The sequence below is a fragment of the Notothenia rossii genome (assembly GCF_949606895.1).
Source record: "Notothenia rossii genome assembly, chromosome: 1".
NCBI classification, from domain to species: domain Eukaryota; kingdom Metazoa; phylum Chordata; class Actinopteri; order Perciformes; family Nototheniidae; genus Notothenia; species Notothenia rossii.
The window spans coordinates 29,126,978-29,138,178 of NC_136912.1; the positions used below are offsets into that span (position 1 = coordinate 29,126,978).

General features: G+C 40.0%; 1 protein-coding gene across 2 annotated transcripts; it reads right to left on the reverse strand.

The window, feature by feature from the left end:
- Positions 1-6,365: 6,365 nt before the first annotated feature.
- LOC307028692 (uncharacterized protein) lies at positions 6,366-11,201 on the reverse strand. 2 transcript variants are annotated; one of them, XM_079663935.1, is made up of 6 exons: positions 10,930-11,200; positions 10,402-10,579; positions 8,297-8,680; positions 8,063-8,127; positions 7,722-7,764; positions 6,366-6,616 (listed from the first exon to the last, which is right to left on the reverse strand). In XM_079663935.1, exons 1-6 carry the CDS (start codon positions 11,140-11,142, stop codon positions 6,540-6,542), a joined length of 960 nt encoding a protein of 319 aa, XP_079520061.1. In that variant the 5' UTR covers positions 11,143-11,200; the 3' UTR covers positions 6,366-6,539. The 2 variants fall into 2 exon arrangements, with proteins under 2 accessions (XP_079520061.1, XP_079520060.1); XM_079663934.1 differs by lacking the exon at positions 6,366-6,616 and having other exon boundaries at positions 7,342-7,764; positions 10,930-11,201.

Genomic DNA, 11,201 nt, shown 5'->3' on the forward strand with positions numbered 1-11,201 from the left:
AAGCTAGCATCGCAGCCACTGCTCCGTTTTCGGAGACTTTGCACACGTTATTCACAAACATTTTCACACGCTAGGAGTATGGGAGTAGTAGTGTAAACATAATTATGTAAATAACCCAATTTGTGTTCTGTGAAACGGAAAAGGATTCTATGGAAACAACATCACGGAGAAAAAAGTTATATCTTCTACATATAATAACGGACAAAGTAAAGAATGAAGTATAGGCTATGTTTAAATGTTCGGAATTTGACCGTGTATGATGGTCCTCTTGAGTTGCCGTACAGCCAATTGCGTACAGCCATTGCTCCGTTTTCATATTTTTTTAACATGTTTTTCACAAACATTTGCACACGCTAGGACAGTGGTTCTCTAACTTTTTCTGTCAGGCCCCCCCTTTGGAGAAAAAAAAAAGTCGGGCCCCCCCAACACAAATAGTCAGGCTCAGTGGTGGCGCCAGAGATTTATTTTGGGGTGCTGTGGGGTAGCTTGACGTTTCATAGAGGGTGATCAAACATTTAGGGTTTCCCATTAATGTACCGGTCGCTACAGTGGAATTTTCTACTGCAACAATCCCCACGCCTATACACAACGTACCAGTTACAATGACTGTTACAATGAAGGCTCGATAATCAGCTCACGGCATATAGGTGTAAGCAGGGGTAAAGTGCTATTTTTATAGGTGGTGTGTGGATCTCACATAGGGGGGTCCGGGGTCAAGCTTTCTCGGGAAGATTTTTGAATATTGAAGTTAAAAGCATCAATCTGGTGCACTATTGAGAGCAAAATGAAGAGATCTATGGATACATCTCTTAACACCCATTTGAAACAGAACTGTAAACAGATTTAATATTTCTTTATGGATATTTTACAATTCACTCCCTTTTAAACTATATTCTTTTTTTAATGTCATATTATTTCATACCTGTTTTTAATTTATTCTCTTATTTTTTTATAACTATAATGATCATATAAACGTGCGCCTCGGAAATAATTGTTTACATTAATGGTGACCAGAATTACTAACAAAGCACTTATATACTAATAAAGGGCTGGCTTTCTAAATGCCAGTTGAGTAGCACTTGAAATGTTTGGCTCTATGAAACCTGATGTACTTATATGATTCTGTTTTCTTAAAGGTTGTATCTTCCTGGTCGAATGCACTTATTGTAAGTCGCTTTGGATAAAAGCGTCAGCTAAATGCAATGTAATGTAATGTAATGTAATGTAATGTAATGACCAAAACGAGACCCACTGAGATAACACTGAGAGAGTCCTTTAGCTCACTGAGTCTCTCAGTCTGACAGGAGAGGACTCTCCTCCACCTTGTTGTTGAAAAAACTCCTTATATGAACACAACATTTTGCACGAACACAAAATGGCTCGTTCCACACACACACAGAACCGAGCTTTAATGAAACACAGAGACCCAGACGTAATAGTACTGTACTGTACTGTATCATATTATTTTCGAATCAATAATTTTTCAAAAGTCTTTTAAATTTTAATAACCATTTTTCCTCCTGTTCTCTCGCGCCCCCCCTGTCATGCCTCTGTGCCCCCCTGGAGGGGCGCGCCCCCAACTTTGAGAACCACTGCGCTAGGAGTATAGGAATACTTCAAATCGGTTCGTCATGATCTGTAGATGTGATTTGCCCACGAGCACCCCTGGGTAAATTACGGTACAGCCAATCACAATGCGTACAATGCGTGACGTCATTGGTAAGAGACGGCCCCCGAACACATATGGTACCCCGAACCAAGCCCCCAGGAAGTGCGCCGGACTCAGATGAAAATATTCGTGCTGGCCAAACGGCGGTACTACACTTCCGTTTGGTTGCCAGGCCCGGAAACACTTTTTCCCATTGACTTACATGGGGAAAGAGTGGTCTGTAAATCGTTGGATAATTTTTTTTAAACTAAATAAACTACCCAGTATGAACACTTGTAGACCCCTTATTAAAAACATTCGTTCCTCAAGTTGTAATAATGTGCTAATAACGTTATTCTGAGAGTTATTTTTCTCTGCATTATGAACGCGCATCTAACCCACGGGACCGCGCCGCCCGGCACGTTCATGTTACGTGTTCAGCATGGTCCCGACCAATCAGAGCACACTGTACTCACAGGGAGGGTGGGGGCTGGAGCTATAGAGAGGCGAAGTCCCGCCCATCTACTTCCGACCCATGGGACCCCGGAAGCGGAAAATTATACATTGAAGTCAATGGAGAGAGAAAATTCATCTTTCGATCCCGTTTGAATTGTGCCACGAATTACACATATGATGTTTGTCAAATTAAAAGAACATTTTGCAAGTCAAAAAAATGTGTCGTAAAACTGTGAAGTTACACATTTTTTTGTGTGAAACCGCTCAGTGAACTACAGGTTTCTGGTCTCGCACAATACGCGTCACCATCACAAAGATGGCTGTTACGTTGCCAAATTTCACCTGTTTCTTTCAGAATGAGGGCGAAAAAGTATAAAACGAGGTGAAAATCACTACAAGTCTGGGCATGTTGAGAGCTGTACATACACGAAAGGGGAGTTAGTCGGTTCTGTAAGAGCCAGCATGCGGGACCGGCTTTACAAGGTTTCAGTGAGTAATATTAGTGCAATGTTTAACGTTAATGTCAGCTTGCTAACATTAGCTAACAAGGTACACTAATGTGTTTTGTTTTAGCAACTAGTTTTCTCCTTAAGAACTTTGTGGTCTCTGTGTATGCTGTGGATAACATTAGTGTTCACAAGAACAAGATACACTCCCGTGTTTTGTTTTAGTTGCTCTTCAGATTGAAGCGGCCAGTTTTATATCGACTATATGTGTGATCTCCTTTTTACATCTCGTTGTGTCATTTGAGTTTATTTGCTTTGTGTAGATTCAAGGATTTTGGTTATCTTGTCAATTTGTTTGGTTATCTAGGCACAGCTGTGTGTAACTCCCTCTGGTACGCTGGTATGTGTTTTCCTAATGTAGAGAGCATTGATTAATTAATAAACTACACACTGACTCTCGATCCTGACCAAATCTTTTTTTGTTGATCAAATGTTTTAAAAAAATGTATTGTATATTATATAACAGAGCACACCACAGACCCGGAGTCTCTGCTACTGTGGACTAGGCATGGGCGGTATCATTTTTTTCATACCGTCATACCTTGCTGACATCATACCGTGGTATACGGTATATGATGGTATCAGTCCCAATTTAAGGGGTAATTTGTCCCCCAAAAATTTTTTTACTCACTATATCAACATCCCCACCAAAAATATTTTCCACCAGCCGCCACTGACGGTATGACTTGGGTCGACTTGAGTGAGGTGGCGTTCGGCGGCAAATAGATGTTTCGAACGGTATATTATTATGTTCGGTGTAAAATGCAGCCCGAGCCGGTAGACGCTCGCAAAGTGCCGCGACGTGCGCGCAAGAGCAAAACAAGGGCTGCATACATGACACATTGTGCAAATGACACATTTTGAGATCGGATACAGGACGCGTTTGTAGATGTCCGACGTTGTTTCCATAGTGAGCTAAGTTAACAATATATCATCATACATAAACATTTTCCGGGAGTAAATACTTGACTTATTGAATAGAGTTTGCTATATTCACTAACTAGTTTGGCAATATTATTCCGTGCATGTGTTAAAAACCTTATTTCCATTTGATTCATTGGATTACTCGCGTGAATGTTTAGCACGTAAATGCTTTCGTTTTTAAAACCGTCCGACCTCGACTACAAAACCATCAACCAGTTGCATAGGATTAAAAAAATGTCAACACTCACTCACCCCGTCTTAAACATTCCCAAAGAAGTGCCTCTGTCTGTCGTTGTGCTGGATGAAGTCACTGGCGACGAGTAAACCCAAAATAGTCCCAAACAGGCACAGAGGCATTTTTATTTTTTACTAGTTGTCCGAGTTCGGGGCCGGCAAATGCTGCCGCCATCTTGCTCAACTCAGCTCTGTGCTGAGCTCTGAGAGCGGGAAAGACGGACTGCCCTCCCCTGCCCTCTGCTGGCGCGTGCTGTGCATTACAACCAATGTCGTCCCTGTCAAAACTCCGTGTCAGTGTAATAGAATGAAACGCATCTGTGATTTGGCGCACAGTCTGTGACGTCACGGTATTGAAAATCATACCGACGGTATTTCGAAATACCCTGGTATACCGTAATACCGTCATACCGCCCAAGCCTACTGTGGACCACGAAGGAGGCGATTATCATCCCCATCCCCAAAGACCCTGCATGGCATGGAAATCTCCTCCTCCTGGAAAAATTCTACACCCAGCATATGCTCCCTGTGTTGGCCAGTAGAGAGGAGGACATTGGGGTGTTATGCAGAGGGGAGGAAAACAGGACACAGCAGATTGGTATTGTGGTGGAGATGCTGGGCCGTTATTTAATTGTTGCATGTAATTATTATTATACTGCATGCTTCTTAGTTATTCCATCTTTTGCTGTAACATGGATCTGTATGTAACTCTATATTTACTTGTTATCTACCACACTTCCTTCTACATCATACACCATCATTATAAATGATGTTGTATATAGGATATATATATATTTGTATACATATCTGTAAATAGTATAACTTTATTTTTCGTATTTGGGATTTCTCTTGTGTCCACTCAAATACACTTGGCTCTTTCTCTTTTCCATGTGGAAAAGGGCAGCTGCATATTCTGCTTTTCTCATCTGGCTCCCTGTCTGCTCGTCTACAATGAGAAAATTATATAATTCATTACTAATAATCAAATTCTTCATGTAAACTTAAGAGCACAGCTGAATGTTGAGTATGTCAGCTTTGCTTGGTTCATCTTACTGGGGGGCAGCTACATGGATGTCGGATATATTTTCATCTATATTTCTATGATTGACCTTCTACTTTCTTGCTATTTATTTACTCTTAATATTTTTATGTTTCATCAAATATAACATAATTCAACAAAAAAATGCAATAACGTACTTTAACCACTAGGTGGTATGGGTTAAAAAAAACTGTCAACTTTAAAGTGTTAACAAGACAAATTATACTGCTGTTTCCAGTTTAGTTTATGATTGATGTATTTTGTTATCGACACATATATTGTTTTGATATTTGTGACACCAATCTTCGGAAAAAGTGTGTTTGGTATCTTAAATAAATTAGGGTTATGCAGGTAGCGGAGAGTGGACCGGCTCCGTTTCCACGGCAACGGTGGCTGAGGATCATGGGTAATCTAGCCTTCCGCTGTCCAAAAAGACCACAAAAAAACGAGTAAAAAACCTTTGAAGCCCCTGTACTGGTATTTAGAAGTTATCTACTGGCACTTCAGCATAGCTTAGTTAACTGCGGAAAGAATAATAACAGTAAATTCCTCCCATCAAGAGCTCCCCATCAAACACCGCATTGACTTTAAAATATTACTTTTCACTTTCAAAGCCCTCAACAACCTTGCCCCCACCCGTCGCCTCAGATGTTAGCTGAAGCTAACCTACTGCAGCCCATCAGGACAAAGCTCCAGACCTGGGGTGACAGGGCCTTCGCAGCAGCCTCCCCCACTCCCTCTCCAGCCACATCAGATCTGCCAACACTCTCACATCATTCAAACAATCTCTCAAAACTCACCTTTTCACTCTTGCCTTCAACTCCTAATCAACTAAGCCCTTTCCCTTATTCCACCTAGCTGAGCACTTTCTACTTTTGTTATTTTTGTTTTACTTGCTTGTAAGCGCTTTGAGGACCAGGAGAAGCGCTTTATAAATGTAATGTATTATTAAATTAAAATAGCCTACAAACAGTGTATTCTCAAAGGATTGAAGCATTGGCTACTTATTTCTTGATGTTTTGTGCATTAAGCATTCTGTTATTAATGTTTTCAATAATGTACTATCATCTCAAGGACCCCTTGTGGGCTGCTTCTGTGTATTTCAATCAGGAGAAACTTCATTTTGTTTAAAGAACATTTACTGACACATGCCATACGATAAATGTTAAGTCTTTGGCGATTATACCCCGATCCTGAAATGGTATATCTAAAGGGGGAAATGGAGCCGTGAGCATATAGGGAACCCCCCCGGGGTCTAGCCACTGGTGATGATGCTGAAGATCTGGATTTGATGAGGAGATGGGATGAAGAGGGGATGTGATGAGGTCTTTGGATTAGCACTCCTGGCAGTGGATGTGATGAGAGGAGGTGGATGGGGTGGAGGCGGGCGGCAGCATGACAACCTGAAATAACAGCTGACTGCCATTTTAAAGTTTGGCTGCAGCACAGTGATTGGCTGTTTGAGAATGAGTTGAAATGTAATATGTTAAAGACAACGCCTGTGATGAGCTGATTATATGCAGCTGCGGAGTGAATGTATATATATATATACCCAGTCTTCCTGAAAGAACTTGCGCTGAGCTTCATTTTACATCAATATGCAATTCACCTGTGAAATTAATTGCCAGTGGCCATAAAACAATGCAACAATCCTTCAAGTCAAAAAAATGTTAAGTCTGTTGCAGTTGTTAAACTGTTGCACTTTATTAATTCTATACAAACACCAAAACATTTATTGTTTTGTTTGGCAATGGGATTTGCATGGGGGGGAATCAGGCTGCTTGCCAGGATGGAGGCCAGGACATACCACTGAGAAAAAAATAAAAATAAAGGGAGGGTGAAGAAGAATTAGTGAGCAGTAATACACATTCAATTGATTTTCATTAGGCTACTTTAAAATGTTTATACTGTTTAGGAAACGTTGGAAGACAAGTGCAGTGTTGTATGAAGTATTTGGTATTCCACTGTATGGATGCTGCGATTAACCAATGTCACTTTTAACAGTTCAGCTACACAGTGTTTATGTTTTCACTCTCTAAACAACTACATTATGGTACGTTAAGGTTCCTTACAGCAGCTGTTGCTCATTGAAAAATATGGAAAACTGGTTAATCGGGTTAATAAAGGTAAATAGGCACAGCAGCTGAAAATGCCAAAATGTTGTGGAAAATCCTATAAAACCTCAAATTATAAGAACACATTCATCCATCCTTAGTGTAATCATTGTAAAACCCTGACAAAGGTGATGTTTCCTCAGACTATTATCATAGCATCAAAATGTAAAATCATTGCATCCCTAGAGCCTTACAGCAGAACATTTCAAGTGAATAAGAACTCCTCCAACAGGCACATTGTATTCCAAGATAAGAGATAAATTAGCATTTGATAGATAACAAACAGTCTATAGATCCCCTTGGGGAAATGATATCATGATGCGTTTGTTACGTTACAATTTGATCTGCCCAATAATAGGGTACTGATATATTACCCTTTGTTGTAGTTTACGGTTTCACCACTTGATTGTCACTGTTGTTAATTTGCACTATCTGTAGATGAATGTCTAATCATAATTCTTTGTCCTAGTTACTTTACATTTCTGTTGTCGTTTTGTGATTATTTACTAATACTTTAGTAAGTGTGGACTTAACGCCAGAGTAGCTAACGTGAACCTGGTGTCTCTGTGGTGTAATCAAATATTGACACAGCTTTAATTAAATAAACTACCTAGTTTCAATTTATCGTTTAGTGTGGACTTTGCACATTTAAAATAACTTGTGTATAGCTGGTGCTACAGACAGCAGAACTTTTTGCATTTTTCTTTAACAAATGCCACCTAAGATAATGGCGTGCCAACAATTACCACAAATGTTAACAGCACACATAGATGTAATTGTACAAAAGCCAATTAACATACCAAATGGTGCAGGGCTCCCAGTCATAAAGGTGCTCCGTCCCCCCTGTGGCAGGCAGACAAAGACATTGAACATCTGTATGCTCTTTGAACTTTGTACTTTCACAAGTACTTATGATATACAGTATGTATTGTTCAAATAGTTATTATAGTTATTATTATTTAAAAATATAGTCGTAAAAAAGACATCTGACCGACTTGGATTTACAGGATGTTTACACAAATAGCTTAATATTGTGAATTGGACAACAGCCTCCCTTCAAGGTAAGATAAAGTCATTGCTATACAAATTCAGAAAAGTTATCCAACAGCAAACACTTTCATCAAGGTAATCATTATCCTACCTTTCGGTTCCTTGTCTTTATTATTTTGCGGACAGGGAACACCTCGAGATGATTGTGAGAGCAATCTGTAATTGTATGGAATACATTATTAACAGGTAAAGTACGTTTTGTATAGGGCTCAACTCAGAATGCACAAACATTTCTACTGTGTGACATAAGCACATTTGGTGTTTCCTACTGAGAAATCACAGAAGTTTCAGAGTCTACACATGGTTTTATTCAAAATCTTAGCACCGTGTAGTGGTGGGTGGGTGCTGTGAGCCTGGTTTGGTGGTGGGTGGGTGCTGGGAGCCTGGTTCGGTGGTGGGTGGGTGCTGGGAGCCTGGTGTGGTGGTGGGTGGGTGCTGGGAGCCTGGTGTGGTGGTGGGTGGGTGCTTGGAGCCTGGTGTGGTGGTGGGTGGGTGCATGGAGCCTGGTGTGGTGGTGGGTGGGTGCTTGGAGCCTGGTTTGGTGGTGGATCTGCTGTTTCCTGTGGTTGCTGGTTATGGGTGATGGGTGATGGATCACATGGCACCAAATTTAAGATGTAGCTTCCATCGGGCAGTTGGTTGGGTGGGTCTTGGGGTGGTGTTGGTGTGACAGGGTTCTCCTCTTGGTCTGGGTTGAGTCTTGTCCAACCTACAAAGGATTTGTAGTACAAATCTGTTTAAAAGCCCACATATTTATTTATTTATTTATTATGTGTAATACCATAATGTTGCATTGGTTAGTTATCTGTACATATATAATATATTTATATATATCCACATCTGTTTATACAACCTTTTCATTCATGCCTCCCCATATTAGTATTTCATTTTACTTTCTGTTTTATCTTATTTTATTTTATATGTATATATTTGACATATTTGCATGTTAGTTTTGCACCTACATTGTTGGACTAGTTTCTTCTTGCACAATTTTATTTCTTCTTGCACTATTTGTATGCTGCATTGTTGGAGGAGCCTGAGAGTTAAGATTGTCATTGCCAACAACTACGCTGTAGCGGTGCATATGACAATAACACCTTTGAATATTGAATGTTTGAAAACAGGAACATGGAATACACACACATACATTATAAAATATGAAATTATGCCAATGTGAAAAACATGCAAAAAAAGGTAACCCTAATAAACCTAAACTGTAAAAAAAGATTGATTCAGTATGATGTCACCCACAGGTATCTGCTTGGCATCAGGGCAGAGGAGCCAGAGAAGCTGAGGGTTGTCCACAGAGCCACTGCTCAGCGCAATTTATTTGAAGAAGAAACACATTTTTTTTCTGACTGTGTGACTTTGACTCTGATTGTGGTGGAGGATGTCCCAGAACACTTGTCCCCTCTTAATTCTTACATGCAGGGGGTCCTAGTAGTGCCAGTGGTCCACCATGCAGCATTACGAGTATCATACAGTAATTACATGTTTACAGCAATCAAACTGATCGCTTCAATATTTGCAAAAGTCAATGGTATCCCCTACACTGGGTTATCATTGGAAAATGGAAGTTTGATAAGTGAACAAAATGTATTTATTTAAGTTTTGGCCTGCAATATAATTAGTACTCATATGTGAGATTCTGCGAGAGTTGTCACTGGCTTTACTTCTAGACGTTGCTATCCAAATGTGTAGGTGGGAAAGATGTGCTGGGTGAGGTCACTTGAGAAGACGTGTGTGGGGGCCACAGTGTCTTCAGTGCGCTCTTTGTGCACCACAGAACGCATTGGAGACACAGTCTGGTACTTGCATCTGTTCTGCTATTGTTTACTGCTATTTCATGTTATCTTGAATTTTTGTCATCAGCTGTGGTGGGCTCCACAACTAACCACGAGTGTCAGAAGTACTATACTGTTTTGACCATCTCCTCTGCGCTCCGATGGTGGGGAATGTGATGGCGAGACAGTGCTGATGAAATACTAAGTGGAATTTGATTTGAGATTTGAGTTGGCTTACTTCTTTTACAATTGAAAGAAGCTTATGGAATTATTTATGGCTCACAAGCATATGCACAAATAACACTGATGGTTTGAATGTAGGATCTTTAAGAAACTGAAAACTGAAATTAAATATGTGAAAGGATTTATTATATGTATAATGATGCTTATAACATGTATTTCTACAATCTGGCTTCAATTCACCACCTCACCATCTGCATAGAAAATTTCCCCTGTTATCATAATCTTCTGTCAATTAAAAAACATATATAGATTACAACTTTTGCATGGGAAGTGGCATACACCTCTTTCAAGCCCTGTTTTGTGCATACATAACAGTTATAAATGAGACCCCAGCTCTTTAAAATTACTCTCTTTGTTGCTTTGAAATAAACAGGACAAATCAACACCACACATTGCATCTCACCTGCAACCATCAGCTTGAAAATGGCCTCCACATTGTCGAGGCATGTCTTGGCTGATGGGCTAAGCTGGGCATGCATGGGCATCAAAACCTTCATTTTAGATGTCCGTGGAACCCTCTTGGTAGGGGGATACGCCAGCAGCAGCAGGGGCTTCAAGCCAAGGGCATGCAACTTCTCCAGCTGGGAAAATAATTGTTGAGAGGTAGAGAGATCAATTAGATAAATACACAAAACTGTTGTTTACATTTGAATTTATCCTAATATCCTGGCATCATAATAAAAACAATGATTTGTTCATAATGTTTTGTTGGATACATTTGGGATTTTGAACTTATGAGACACTTCCTAAACTTCCTACACATAATAGTTCATTCTGTTTGAAAATCATAAATCATGAATTATATTCTCATTAATGATACAATTAATACTGTGGATGTGAAGCAATACCAGTTCACTTATAATCCTCTGTCAAAGTAATAAAACTACTTTTCACACTTTTGGTGAATGAGATAATTCTGTAAACTACATACCAGAAGGGCGGCGTCATCAAGAACGTGGGACTTGATTCTGTTTTTAGTCATGGATGACAACCACTGCTTCTGCTGGCTTTGGAATTTGTCCATTTTCTTTTTGAGTCTCACATTGTTTGGCTGTGGATGTTCACATAGTGGGCAGATTTTATTTCCACAGTAAATATCTTCTCTACAGTTTGGGCAGGTCTTTTTTTGTGACCCTCCAGCCATTTGTAGGACTGAGAGAGTGATTAAAAGAGAAAGTGAGAGAGTGATTGAAAGAGAAAGTG

Bases quoted from the DNA above. Each gene is read 5' to 3' on its own strand.
- LOC307028692 (XM_079663934.1), bottom strand. From the start codon at position 11,142: ATGGCTGGAGGGTCACAAAAAAAGACCTGCCCAAACTGTAGAGAAGAT. The intron at 8,681-10,401 runs GTGAGATGCAAT...AATCCTTTGTAG, and splicing joins TTTCAAGCTGATGGTTGCAG to GTTGGACAAGACTCAACCCA. The intron at 7,765-8,062 runs GTAGGATAATGA...TGCCTGCCACAG, and splicing joins TAAAGACAAGGAACCGAAAG to GGGGGACGGAGCACCTTTAT.